The sequence below is a fragment of the Cebus imitator genome, unplaced genomic scaffold, assembly GCF_001604975.1.
Source record: "Cebus imitator isolate Cc_AM_T3 unplaced genomic scaffold, Cebus_imitator-1.0 Scaffold49, whole genome shotgun sequence".
NCBI lineage: Eukaryota > Metazoa > Chordata > Mammalia > Primates > Cebidae > Cebus > Cebus imitator.
In genome coordinates this window covers 667,621-683,179 of record NW_016107364.1, presented here as the reverse complement: position 1 = coordinate 683,179, position 15,559 = coordinate 667,621, and the positions used below count along the sequence as shown (strand labels likewise).

Here is a 15,559-nt window from a genome sequence, read left to right as displayed (position 1 = left end):
GCCTGTAATCCCAGCTACTCAGGAGGCTGAGGCAGGAGAATTGCCTGAACCCAGGAAGCGGAGGTTGCGGTGAGCTGAGATCACGCCATTGCACTCCAGCCTGGGTAACAAAAGAGAAACTCCGTCTCAAAAAAAAAAAAAAATGGTAAAGGTTTATTGAATATTCCATAAGTGACAGTTAATAAAGAAACAAAGTAAGCTTGACTTTCTAATATTTATAAATATTACATTAAGCAGTATTAACTAGATTTACATGCCAATTTATTAATTAATTGAGATATATGTTCATTATATATAAATATATAATTATGTATAACATATGTATTAATGAATGTATTCACTAATTGAAATATATATCTATATATATAAAGTAGAAATCTGTCTCTCTCATGCATATATAAAAAATAACCTTTGAAACATTTTTAATTTGCTGAAACTTCTAACCTGGATTTTAAGTATCATATTATTAAGAAAAAATTGAACATTTAGTGAAGCAAAGCAAAACAATTGAAGCATACTACTTTCCTTGCATAAAAAAATTAATTAAGAAGATAAAATGGGCTGGGCGCAGTGGCTAACCCCTGTAACCCCAGAACTTTGGGAGACCAAGGCAGGTAGATCACTTGAGGCCAAGAGTTTGAGACCAGCCTGGGCAATATGGCAAAACCCCATCTCTACTGAAAATTTAAAAAATAAATAAAATTAGTCAGGCATGGTGGCACAGCCTGTAATTCCAGCTAATCGGGAGGCTCAGGTGAGAGGATGGCTTGAGCCCAGGAGGCTGGGGTTGCAATGAGTAGAGATTGCACCATTGCACTCCAGCCTGAAGCTCAGCTTAAAAGACACAAAACAAACATTTTATAAGTGATGAAGGAGGTATCTGCAGTGGAATCTGAAAACTGATTTTGAATGTTAAGACAGTTCAAAATATTTTATCTAAGTCTCTGTTACTTGGGATTTGGTATTGCCAAAGCTTCTTTTCTTAAATGTTTAGGTACACACAGCTCTACAATAGGATCAGGTTTCCTGGTTTTACTCCAAGTTTTCTATCTGGGAAGTCTTTATGAAAGTCATCAGAAATATACAAAGTCTCAGTGTATGAGAAACTTTTATATACAGGAGAATTATTCATAAAACTGAACAGTACTAAGAGTGCAAATAAATCAATAAAGTTTCATCTATTTGAATAGGAGATTCTAGTCAAGGACGATAGAAAAATGACTCCCTGAATTTCTAAGCTGATTTCTGTGCACTAGTCAAGAAGAGAATTTTCCCACTAGATAGGAATGCAGAAAAAAAATACATCCACATCTTCTCAATTCAAGCCACCCACTCACTGAGATTCCAGGACAAAGAATTTAAAAGATTAGATGGATTTATAAGTAATAGCATATCCTATATTCTTGGAAAACGTTCTCTTGTGATAGGAAAAAAAAAAAAAAAAAAAGACTGTGATTGCCTCATGTGGATTGCATGCAAATGTTGATTCACGGACACAGGCACCATGACTCATAACATCCGTGGGATTGTTTCTTAAAGAGGAGCGTGGGAAGACAAGGCCATGGAAAGTCTCCTTTTTTCTCTTATTCTTTGACCTGTCTATAGATTATAGACTGAAGTCACTGAGAACTGGAGAATTTGTTTCCTCTGGGAATTGTTCATTTATTCCATGACAGGAAAAAGTATATGTTGTGTGCATGCATGTGGATAAACATGTAAAGACAGTATATGCATATCTTTAAAATTGACACCTTAGAATAGAAAAGTTTACATCTAGAAAAACACAGCTCTACATTGCTCCTATTAGACTGCATCAGGGAAGTAATATTGTGAGTGGACTGGAGAGAAGTCTATAATTTCCAAAAAGTTAAATCCTTCAAGAAATAAAAGCATAGAGATTAGAACGTGCCTGACATTTGTAGGTCTAGATAAAATTAATTGTCACTATATGTACAAGCCTAAAAATCCAATTCAATTTTATTCTTTTTTCCGCTAATGTTGGTTGCCTCTCTTAGGAATGTACACTTAGTAGAGTAATAAGTACTTATTCTGCACACAGATGCTTGTATGATCACAATCTATTCATCTAGTGAAATATAGAAGAAGAATCTAAAAAAGGAAGTGGTGGCACTAGTAAATTTCAGAGGGATTAATGAGAAACTTCTGGCAGAAAATAAGTGGTAGATAAAGAACTAACTGTATTTCTGAATGGCTAGTATGCAGAATTATCCCTATTTCCGTTCATTTAAATCAGGAAAATTAAAATCATTATATAATATATACTTATATTTATATAATATATTGTGTGTATATATGCATACATATCCCTCTCGCTTTTCCGGTTCTGCTCATTAATACTTTATAACTAAGAGATAAAAAATAATTATTTTTAGATTTTGGAACCACATTTTAACATATATTTGATATTCCACATTGTGCTAATAAAATTGTAGGCTAATCACAAAGAAACAAAAATCCATAGTGAACATTTCATATTACTAGGTTTTTCCCCAGACATTATTTGTTCTTGATCTTCATGAGAATTCAGTGAGAAAGGCTATGACAGACTGTATTTTTCAAAGATCTTTGCCACAATGACTGCATCCTACACACCCTTATTATAAAATTGTTTTGACATTCCTTCCATTGAAAGTGCCTCTCTCTTGAATCTGAGTCAGCCTTTGAGATGCCCACCACTGAGAAGTGGGTCTGAAGTGATGCTAAGTGATTTGTGAGGCAGAGTCATTCAAATGGCGTTTTCTTCTCTCTGTGTTCTTAAGATGTTCACTTGCAACCTAGCCCTGATGTTGTGAGGAAGCCAAACAGGCTTATAAATAGCCCCAATGCAGGTGTCCCAGCTGAGGCCTAGATGAGAACTGAGATGGACCGCCAGATATATGAGTGAGAGAGGCTCTAGCCCCAGCCTTACAGGCATGCCAGAGTTTGAGACATTGCAGCTGAAGGCACAAGTCAGAGATAAGGATATCCATGCCAAACCATGCTCAAGATTCTTAAACAGAAGACATAGTGGTTGTTGTTGATACGTTTTAATGATCATTGTTTGAAAAAGCTTGTTTTAAGACAATAGAAAACTGGAACATAACATCACTACAGCTATTTTCCTAAAAGGGGCAACAGCCAACGTCCCATTGCTAGAATACATCAGAACAAAGATGAATATCCAGGCCAATTAATCACAAGCCTGAGGACCTTAATGGTCCATGTATAAGACAGCTTATTCTGTAATCAGTATCTCACACAATTGTGATTTTTTTCCACTATTAAAATTAACATATTTATTGACCAAGTCCAAGATGCTGTAAAAATTATATAATACGCTGGATATTTTAACCTTGTACATTAAGAATTCAGGTAAAATTAAAGTGAATCTACCAGAGATGGTAAGAACATAGTCATGATAAAAGTAAATTTAAAAGAATGAAGAACACTAACAAGTTATAGATTACTTTTTAAAATTCAAAATATATCAAACTAATTTCTTTAAATACTAAAACTTAATGACTAAACATGGATAAAAGGCATGTTTATCAAATGACCAATCTATCAGTGTTAACAATTTTAAGTGGTTTAAAACAAACTTGGTTAAGGTAGAGAATGATTAGCACTTACTCTCTTTCCTTCCATAAGATTTTTTGGAACTCATCCAAATGCACCTGCAAAGCTGAAATTTCAGTTATTTGATTTTCCAAAGGCAGGTTTATCGCTTTCAGTTTCAGCCCAGGTTTCATTTCACCATTTCCAGAGCCACCATTCTTGAATAAATCAACACAATCTAGATTAGGTTTCATCTCCTCATTTAATTTTAAAGAATCAATAACCACTCCTTCTTCCTGGGGAAAAAAAAAAATTATGTTAGATATTTAAACCCCTTAGGAGAAAAATCATGACAACAATACATTTTCATAAAGAAATAAATGTTACGATACAACATCAAATCCATATTTTTATTTCATTATCATTACCTGAAAGTGTTACATGACTGAACTTACTTACGTTCTTCTTCAAACTTTTCTATGTTCTACCTTGTTATAATAAAATACATTTCTAAAAAGGTCTGCTTTAGCTCTTTGTTTGTTTTCTTTTTCTAATCATAGCTAAAAATAACCATACACAAAGTTGAACAGCTGTAAAGAATTTTTTAATGAGTTGACGAATTCTTTTTCAAGTTTCTCTTGTCATAAGACATAGTTTCAAAGTAATTATTTTTTTAACATTTTTGAAAGACAAGATAGAATTTTCAGAAAGCTCTTGAATATTTTAATAAGCTCACTTATTGCTTTATTTTAGTTCTACTTATTGCTTTATTTTAATTCATGAGTCACATCTCAAATAGAATTTAATGGGACACTTGATATGGACATCAATACTAGGGCAGCAACTGCATCAATACTCTTAGTGCATAACTCAAAAACTTCACATGACTCATGCTATTGGTTTTGACTATAATTTAAATTTACCCTAGTTTATAAGTTTGAAGTGAAAGGCAATTTCAAATAAAATCTCATTGAATAATCAAGCTCAAGTAAAATCTCCATAATACTTCAATACTATATGTTTTAAATAATATATGGATGCCAGATTACCTAGTATAATTCATTCCTTAATTCTCTCAAAAATGAGTATTGCAATTATCTGTATCATAATATTTTGACAAACAATAAAATAAGATGTATTGTTCATGGAAAGTATTGAAGTCAGGCGAATGATACATATACATATCTTTCTTGTTGGGCACAGAGTTGGCAAAGAGAGGTCAAAATTTTAAGGAAAAAACTGATTAAAACTTCTTCAACAGGTAATATTTATTTTCCTACTATCAGAAGGAAATTCCAGAAGGATTTTTAGCAAATAAATAAATTTTAATAAATACCTGCTATGTTTGATTTTTTCTTGACATTAATGTTACAAAGATATTTCAGAAGAAATCCCAAGATATTGAAAATTTTCCATAATAATACATGTGAAGAGAATCCTTCATTCTCTCAAATGCAAAGTCTAGTAACTTGTAATAACAAAATAGTTTTGTGGATTCAGAGAACATTATGTGAGCTATGTTCCCTTATGCTCATCATTGCATTCCTCTAGTGCAAACATTAATATAGCTCAATTTTGAGAATATATGATTTTCCAAAAGATACATACAAAGGTACTAACAACCTAGATTACCAACACTGAATGCTTTTAAAAGAAAATGTAGAAGAACAAATAAGAAGAAGTAATTACATTATTGTAATCTTCATTATTTTATTTGCAATGAATTCTAGGTTTTACCTTCCGTAAATTCTATACATTATAGAATAGCTTAAAACACTAAATGCAATGGTAGAGGTGCCAGATATTAACTAATATGTAATAGAGATGGGATTAAGTAGAAAGAGGTAACAAAATAAACTGATATTATGATAAGAGGTAACAGGAGTTCCCAAAGTATGTTCTTTGGGTTGTTAATAGTATTTACCAAGTTCAAACAAACAAACAAACGAAACAGGGTGATGGTTCATGGATGAATAAGTGTACAAACTGATAGACGTTTTAAAGTTATACTTGTTTTGTACAGAATTCTCAGAAACTGATATTCTAAGTATATCAAGAAATCCCGTCAGTGGACCCTATGAAGCATTTCCTAAAGTACCCTATTTGCCTGCAGTACCCATTTTATAAGAAGTTAAATCATGAGGCTTGAGTCCCAAACTTTGAGAAATATTCAAACTACGCTATGCCTTGTTTACAATTTTGACAAATTAAGGGAAATGGAAAGAAATGTCTCCAAATATTTTCTTTTCAGATAAAAAAATGCTGAGTTTTTTTTTTTTTTTTTCCTATAAATACTAGTAAAACAACTGGTATGGGCTGAAAGTGTGCTTTCCCAAAATTTATTTGTTGAAGTCCTAACCCAGTACCTCAGAATGTGATTGTTGGTGAAGACAGGGACTTAGGAAGATGATTTAGTTAAATTAGGTTCATTAGAGTGTCCTAAAAGAACTTAAGACACAGACATGTGTACAGAGAAAAGACCATGGAAGACAGGGAGAAAACAGCATTCTATAAGCCAAGGAGAGAGGCCTCAGAAGAAACCAACCATGCTAGCACCTTGATGGTGTACTTCTAGCTTCTACAATTGTAAGAAAATGCATTCTCTTCCTTAAACCACCCTGATTAGGGTACTTTGTTATGGTAGCCCTGGCAGACTAGCGTAGCCACCATTGGATTTGTCACTTCCTTCTTCCTCACTGTCACATCACCTCTGGGTTTTTTTCTTACCTTATTATTTGTTTCCTCCTTTGTAGAAAATTGTCTTTTTACTAAACACTCTCTGATAGACTCACACATTTGAAAACCAAATTGAAATTGTTCTCTATGTTCACAGGATTCTTCTACGAAACTAGGAAGCTTCAGATCCTGGGTGATTTTAGCTTCTAATGCCTCCTTCTGAGGTGGCAGACTCTGTTTCTTTTTCAGTGTACTCAATTCTTTCATTGCCATCTCTAGTTTTAGTCTGAGTTGTCTTCCTTCCTCCCTGGCACTGTTCCTTTCCGCTCGAACTTTACTCCATTTTTCTCTCCAGTTGGCAGTGCAGTCCGACCACCACCGCATGGTCTTTTCCATCTGAGCAGCTCTGGCCTTGACTTCTTCAAGTTCCCGGAGGCGAAGTTCCTCACAAATATCCCATTCACTGGTGTTACATGAATGTGCACATAAATTGTGAGCAGTGTGAGATTGTAGCCCATAAAATGGGAAGCAGGTATTATAGGTATGCCTGGTGGGTGAGGCAGGTGCCACCATGTCACAGTGTGACTTAATTGATGACTGCTGCATCTGGAAGATCTGCGTTTCCTCAATCAATCGATGAATGGAATCTAAATTCATATTTATCTTTAAGACCTAAGAAAAGATAGAGAACATAATTTCACTCTGAAATATCCCTTGCAATTACAAGAACAAGACCTATATTTTTGAAAATTTATGAAAACAATGCATCTTTTCTCAAAAAAATACATTGCTTTACATGCATTTGCTTGTTTGTGTGTCTCTTGCTTTGCTTTTTTTTTTCTTTTTTTTGCTTGTTTTTTTATTTTTCTCTTTTATTTATTTATTTATTTATTTATTTTGAGGCAGAGTCTTGCTCTGTCACCAGGCTGGAGTATAGTAGCCCAATCTTGGCTCACTGCAACCTCTGCCTCCCAGATTCAAGCGATTCCGCTGCCTCAGCCTCCTGAGTAGCTGGGATTACAGGCATGCGCCACCACCCACGCCTGGCTAAATTTTGTATTCTAATAGAGATGAGGTTTCACCATCTTGGCCAGGCTGGTCTTGAACTGACCTCGTGATCCACCTGCCTTGGCCTCTCAAAGTGCTGGGATTACAGGCGTGAGCCACCGCATCCAGCCCCATCTTTTCAATATTGCATATTTTTCCAATCTAACTAAAAATATAGAGGAATTTAAATATTTGTAACTATCCACTAAGAAATAGAAAATGCTCATATTTACTTTTGCCAAACAAATACAAGTAAAAATATAAAGATGCAATTTAAGATAGCATATGACATAAAAAATTCATTTTGACAAATCCACTTCTATTCAGGTCATATCTATTATAATATTGTCCACTACGAAATACAAACTGTAATATTTAAGGTCCAATAACTACTTAATGGTTTTCTTTTTTCCTGCTAATTAAGCCTCAATTTTTTCAGGCAGAATGCAGAACCTATTGATCTATGGGCGAATAGGCCTCTATCCCAATCCCAGAGGTTAAACCATAGTCTACCTTTTCCACGATGCCTGACTGTTGACTAGTTTCATGACAGGCCTATGGCCTGGCTCTGGCTGCTGGGATGTGAGATGAAGTATACTGAGAAGGTTTCCCCATCTAGAAAAATATGGGAAGATCACAATGAGGAACTTTCTTTCCTCTACCTTCCTTGTGTTTGAAAAAGGATGTGGTTCTGGAAGAAAGTAAGTATAACAGCCTTCTCATAACATTCAAAATGGTGAATCATAAAGATAAAGAGCCTGATTTAAGGTGTGAATTGTGGCATGACACCTAGAATGCATACTTCTGACTTCTTTACTATGTGAGCAGGATAACCTATATTTATTTAAGTTATGTTAGTTGAGCTTTCTGTTATTTTCAAGCAAAAGCACATCTAACTTATACATGAACTAATTTATTACTGTGGTTAATGCTGTGATAAGCTCTAAAAATAAAATATTATGAAAAAGACATGATTCTTGTGTGTCAAAGATTTTGCAGTCTGGTGGATCAGACAAGCACAGTTAAGTTTTAAAGATACATAATTTACATTATAACAAATATATGTATTTGTTCAATCATTTTGTTTATGATGTAATATATGTCAAGTCAGTATTAGATTCTTAGGTATGGTCAAGGTGGTCTAAGGAGTACTGATTAAGTAATGACTGTCTCTTGGAAATGAGAAAACTTTACAGCATCGATAATACTACACAGAGTCTTAGCCCACTGCAAAGCTTTGTAAAGGAATTGAAATCAACTTTCCATATAAATACCAAAACACAAATTAATTAATAAAGGCATACCATATGTAACAATACAGATACCCATTTCTTTATTCAACATAGTAATGTAGGTATATTGAGGATATAGTAAGTAAAATTTTTGCTTTAAAATAAGTGCTGAAAACATGCAGCTTAATTTGTAAATTAATATAAGTTCCATGGCTGGATATAATTACCCATTTTTATTCTCAGATATGCTTTTCTGGTGTAAATAATCTTAGATAATATTTTATGTGCATGACATTAAATCCTCTCACTTTTTTTCATTTGCTTTTATATAGTTACACATCATAAATCGCCTCTTTATGATCCATCTGTTTAATCAACTGAATGGGTTTCATTACTTCAACTAACTTACAAAATAAGTCTTTAATCATTGGAAAAAAAGACTATATAATCTTTTTAAAAGATGAATATTAAGGCTATCTAATTAAGAGATCTGATATTATTAAACTTAATATTAACTTTTAATTATAGAAAAAAACATTTAAAAAGTGTTCTATAGTGATATCAACCACTTCACTCCTCATTATAATATTTGCTATAATAATACAGATGCCTGGTTGTAATTATTTTTGTTAGCATTGGTATATGTCCAATCATGTTTCAATTATTGCTGATTTGGAGTATTTTGTTCCCTTCATTTATTATAATTCAGTGGGCAATAAGAATATAACTCACTAAATTCCAAGACCAATATAAAAAAGAAAAGAACAAAAGGAACTCTTAATTAGAAACACAGCATATATATATATATATATATATATATATATATATATATATATATATATATATTTACATATACATATATTCACTATTCACTATTTAATGATATTTCTTCTGGTTGTAATCACAAAGTGCAGACAGAGAATTTAATTCAGCATATTAAACTTAAATTTATCCTTGCCAGTTTTCAAAATAAATCGGTATCATAAAATTGTAATGTCTTTAAAATGTCTCATTAACTTTTATTTCACTAGTGTTTTGAAGACTCTATGATTGGATTCTGGTACATTGAGACCTTGCCTACCAATTAACTGTGTATTTCTTCACATCTGACTAAATAAAAATGATCTGGGCTTCATCAGTCAGTCCTTGAACTTGAAGAGTATTTCCCATTTTAAAAAGTTTTCTCAGGCAAGGAAAACTTGCTTGAGATGAGGAGAGTTAACACACATATGTATGTACTAAAGTCTTTATTTCCCTATACAAATGTGTGAACTCTTGGTGTTTTAGCTTAGACAACTATGAACATATTTGCCAGTGGTTGTAGGACATATTTGTAGTGATCCTGTAGCACAGGACCACTGACACATGGGGAAATATTTTAATGCTGTTGACTCCGGTTTCTTGTACTGATTTTTGCATTGTAAAAATGCCCATACAATGAGGCCACCATGATTCCTGCAAATATTTTTGAATGTAGTACATAACCAAATAAATAAAATGTTAAGGGCCTACAAAGTATACATAATATCACTAAAAAATATTATTTGTTGCCAAAGAAGAACTTAATATGTAAGAGAGTGGACTCCAGCCTCTACTGGATAGTCTTACTCTGCCCCATTTTAGACAATGATCTTGGACAAATTACATAAATTGCCTTTGACTCAATATCCTTAGTGTAAAAGGAGACAAAAATAGCATGAACCTCATTGAATCTTATGACTATCAAAAGGAAAATGCCTGCAGATTTGTTAGCCCTAGGTGTCTTGTAGGCAAGGTATATGGTTTTCTCTGTGTTATACAAGTCATTACAATGTCACCTTGACATACTAATTGTACCATTTACTTTTTGTGTGTTTTTCCCCCTGCCTTTTGAAAGAGAAATGGTGTACTTAAAAAACAGGAAATGCATAGGAAAGTGCTCTGTATTTCATGTAATAAAGCTGCAGTTTCAATTTGTCTATAATATTAATGTTAATCAGTGGAATACTCAGTACTATTATTATCCTCATCTTAGTGATAAAGAAACTAGGGCTTAGCCTCTGATGTATACATCCAAGTCATACAGTTACAAGGGGTCAACCCAGTTTGGAAACTGAGGAAATTTGAATCCAGAACTACTACCTCTTCATATAAATATTCTACAGCTTCAAACTATCAACTATTTTCACCATAAATCTTTTAGAGTATTTCAGGAATACATTGGATATACTTCCACTTGGAATATATTTATGCCAAAATATCTCCTATTAAACCACACAACAATTAGTCATCTGATCCTGACAGTTTCCTTTGAGTTCATTCAATCTCCTCATCATAGCTTAAAGACACTTTGGGGTCCAGGCATGTTCATCCCTCTGGTCTCCTCTTTGTCACTTCATCTTCCACGTTCCCTGTGTCTCCCACGCTGGATGTGTCTATTCCTTGCACAACCTCACCTCCACATTCTCCTTGGTACGACCTGTTTGCTCTGCAGGAGCAGGCTCCCCCCTCTCCACAAGCCCTCTTTCTCCTGGCTTCTCATCCTTCAGGTAACAGTTTATACTTCCCACTAACTAAACCTGTGATCTGAGAATTCTAGATCCCTTGGAGGCCCTTTGTCTAAGGGCATCCAAGGGAGAGAACACAGTCATGGGTTCTTAGTTTCTGTTTCTGGCTGGGCTAGTAAAACCCCTTTCTCATCTCTCTTTTCCACCTATCACTAGAAGCAGAAGCTAAAAACCGTAGTTTCTGGCTGCTAAACGCCTAAAGCAAAACAAAACACAACAACAACAAAATAAGGTGGGTTGAAGATCCACTGCTGACCTGCTTCTTGAAAGTGAACTAAAGAGACATCACTTCTGCCATCCTGGGTGTGGCTGACAATCAGAAATAATAAACCAAACTAACAATCACAAAATTTAACTAATCTTTGAATGGAGCAAGCAGTGTAATGTAATCCAAAAAATCTCTATGTATTTAGCAAACTCTCTCCCAAGTGACATTTTATGTACTATCTGAAGAATGAAATGGGGCAGAAAGAAAAGCATTTTTGGCAGAAGTTACACTTCCATGGCAGGATAAAATGGACATTAAAAATATTTTTGTCTTATTGTTTATAGTTATTGCTTTATTGTGATCTATAGAAAATGAAACCTTTCTTGAATTATTTCCTAAGAAGCATACGACCTGTAATGCACACAAAAGTCATGTGCAGTGGGAAAATAGATTAATACAGATTCAAAGCACAACATTAAGAAACAATCGCTATGATAGATATGATGGCATATATTTTGATAAAAGGAAAAAAGTCAGTTTTTAATATTTAGGAAAATAGGCACTTTATTGTATTACAAAATGTGGCCTGTCAAACATGCACAAATGATGAATATGGAAATGAATTTTGTATAGGTCTAAAGCAATATATATATATATATATATATATATATGAAATTTTGCAAGAGTACACAGATTATTAAACAGAAGATAATAATTGTGACAATGAGATAAATGAAACCATTATAGTAAATGGCCATATGGTGTCATATATATGTAGTTCAAGATTTACTCAAGGTTAAATATCCTATTTTAAAAATCCTTACACTGTAGCAAATTATACAGGCAATTTCAATCTATGCTGGTTGGTGCAAATGAGAGACTTTGAAATTGTACAGAGACAGAAAATAATTCCTCAAAGCAGGCAACTTAATAATATAAAATAAAGTTGAACAACTGGCCAATAATTTAAAGCTTAGATATTTTACTTTCCAAAAGCATTGTAACATAAAATAAGCATAAACATAAATTTTAAAACATATTGTCATGTTTTCCAAGAGGTATTATTAAAATTTAAATGGCATCATCTGATCAGATAGAAATTATCTCTATTTTAAAGAATTGGCATGGAATAAATACAGTAAACATGGCCTTTTGCTAGCTTGCTCTTCATTGCTCCCTCTTTAATCTATTGCTATTACCTAGTGTTGTTGAAGCAATGTGCCACTGGTTCAAATCTATGTGATGCCTTTCCTTTAGGCTAGATTTTCAGTAAAATTATTTGAGGAAAAAATAGTGATAAAAATACTATGTTTCTAAGATAATGTTCAATGATTTTCAGACTCCAATCCTTTGAAAAATAAACCAGAATGAGATATCATCTCACACCAATTAGAATGGCTATCATTAAAAAATCAGAAAATGACAGATGCTAGAGAGGATGTGAAGAAATAGGAATGCTTTTACACTGTTGGTGGGAATGTAAATTAGTTCAACCATTATGGAAGACAATGTGGCAATTCCTCAAGGATCTAGAACCAGAAACAGCATTTGACCCAGCAATCCAATTACTGGTTATATACCCAAAGGATTATAAATCATTCAATTATAAAGACATATGCATATGTATTTTTATTGCAGCACTATTCACAATAGCAAAGATTTGGAACCAACTCAAATGCCCATCAATGATAGACTGAATAAAGAAAATGTGACACATATACCCCATAGAATAACATGCAGTCATAAAAAAAGCATAAGTCCGTGTCCTTTGCAGGAACATGGATGAAACTGGAAATCATCATTCTCAGCAAACTAACACAGGAACAGAAAACCAAACACTGCATGTTCTCACTCATAAGTGGGAATTGAACAATGAGAACACATGGACACAGGGAGGAGAACATCACACACCAGGGCCTGTCAGAGGGGGTGGGGCCTAGTGGAGGGATAGCATTAGGAGAAATACCTAATGTAGATAACAGGTTGATGGGTACAACAAACCACCATAGTACATGTATACCTATGTAACAGACCTGCACATTCTGCACATGTGTCCCAGAACTTAAAATTGTAATTAAAAATAGATAAATAAATAAATAATAAACCATTTCAGAGTCTCCCCACATAGCATCTTGATGTTATTGCTGCATTTTCTATAAGCTTTAAGGGGCTCAAAAATTACATTATAATAATAACCTCATAGATCAGAGAGAAAAAGTGACCAGTTTGGCTTCTTTATAATATGAATAAAGAAATACCGAGAGATCCAAAATCTATAATACATTTTATAAAGTGTCAATGCATCATTTGTAATGAGTCTTGGAAAAATAAAATTCCTATTTTCTGGCAGGCTGATCAGCTTGAAGCCTTTATGGTGCTTTGCCTGCCAAGTACAAATTTAGGTTCAGGCAATTTAGACTTTCTTGGTAAATACATCATTTAACTACTCTTATGAAGTACTTGGGATGCCAAGCAGGTTCAAGAAAGCTCTGCTTTAAAATCCTGCTGAAATTTCTCACCAGTGTACAAATTTTGAGACTTAAAGAGTATGTCATGCATTTGAGTTTAGCAGCCTAAGTATATTTCTATATTATATAGAATATATACACACACACACACACTTATATATAATGTGGTCTACATATTACCTGTTTGTATGGAAACCTGACACTTAGTAAATTCATCAGCATTTTTTAATATTTATATTCATGTCAAGGTTTTAGTGAAAAAATCACAAACTATCCCAATTTTCTTATGCAATCTAATCCAACTTAATAGTGCCAAATAAAAAAGCCCAAATGTTTCTTAAGACCTTAAGCCAAAAATAAAATTAGTATTAGCTCTGCTGGAACTATAAAGCCCCACCAAATCTTATTTTGATATAAGAATGTGCTTAGCAGCTTAGCACTATTTCCAGGTGGCTAACAGACATGGTGCACATTTTATGGGAAATAACACTGCACAAGCCTGATAATGTTAAAGATTCTACCACTTTCTAAAGTTGGGCAGGTGACTGGATCTGAAATTTACATTACTATGTAAACATCATCTTGTAGAACCTCATATTGATTAAATGACAAAGATGACAATAAAACTGTTTCTGGAAATGCTAAAATGTTAAAAGGAAACTAAAATGAGAGCACATAGCCAATGAGTCTAAGTGATAATTATTATCGGTATATAATGTGAGAGCAAATCACTCTGAAATAATTCCTACTGTGCCATGAGAAGCTAGGAGGTGCTAAGAGAAGGAAGGGTATATCATCCAAGATCAGGGCAGTTTTTCTGTCGTTTTTACACTTAAAATTTTATAATTTGTTAAAATTATAGATTTTTTAAATATTGAATCCATCAAGATTTCCAACTATTTTTGTGCATTTAAGATTTCAGGAAACAAAACCACAGATGACCCCAATTTTCCTATGCATTTTCTAAGTAAAATTCCTAAACTGTTTACCACATCCATATTATTCTTCAAAATCTGTGCGGCTGTCACAAGACCTTCGCAGGTCTTTTTTTTTTTTTTTTTTTTTTTTTTTTTGAGACAGAGTCTCGCTCTGTTGCCAGGTGCCAGGCTGGAGTGCAGTGGCGCGATCTCGGCTCACTGCCACCTCCTCCTCCGGGTTCAAGCAATTCTCCTGCCTCAGCCTCCCAGGTGGCTGGGACTACGGGTCACGCCGCCATGCCTGGCTAATTTTTTGTATTTTTAGTAGACACGGGGTTTCACCATGCTGGCCAGGATGGTCTCGATCTCTTGACCTCGTGTTCCGCCCACCTCGGCCTCCCAAAGTGCTGGGATTACAGGCTTGAGCCACCGCACCCAGCGGTCTATTTACTCTTTGTGGTGAACAGGAGAAAGCTCTTTTATGTCAGTACAATGAGGTAATATTTTCTCACATCCATTTGATAGAATGTGCAAAGCTGCCAACTGCTTTATGTTGGCTGACTGCAGTTTTCTCAGACTTCATGAAGTTTGAAGAGTGAAGCTCAATGATTGTCCTATTTATTTTTGAAAACCACTTATACTATTTTTCAGTCAACACAAAATTTATTCTTAAAGTCGGTTTTACTTTACCAACAGTACATTCTTTACATTAATAATCCAAAATGGCTAAACTGTATTCCACATCAGAAAGCTGAGAGAAAAAAATAGATTCAGAAGCAGATATTTTACAATGTACTTAGACATTTATGAGCTATACCTGTGCATATATCCAAATACTCCGCTTCAGTCACCCTAGTTCTTACTAAAGCCAAAAGTATTTATGTAAAATCATGCATGATACTGTGTGTTA

The 15,559-nt window shown here is 34.0% G+C and overlaps 1 protein-coding gene across 5 annotated transcripts in view; it reads right to left on the bottom strand.

Moving 5' to 3' along the window:
* Positions 1-15,559, bottom strand: part of CCDC102B (coiled-coil domain containing 102B) — a 388,839-nt gene that overhangs the window by 263,772 nt on the left and 109,508 nt on the right. For all 5 annotated transcript variants that reach the window (XM_037738124.1, XM_037738121.1, XM_037738122.1 and 2 more), the window contains exons 3-4: positions 6,283-6,903; positions 3,631-3,851 (exon numbers count right to left, since the gene is read on the bottom strand). In XM_037738124.1, coding sequence (XP_037594052.1) covers positions 3,631-3,851; positions 6,283-6,903 — 842 coding nt within the window. The remainder of the gene's footprint in view (positions 1-3,630; positions 3,852-6,282; positions 6,904-15,559) is intronic.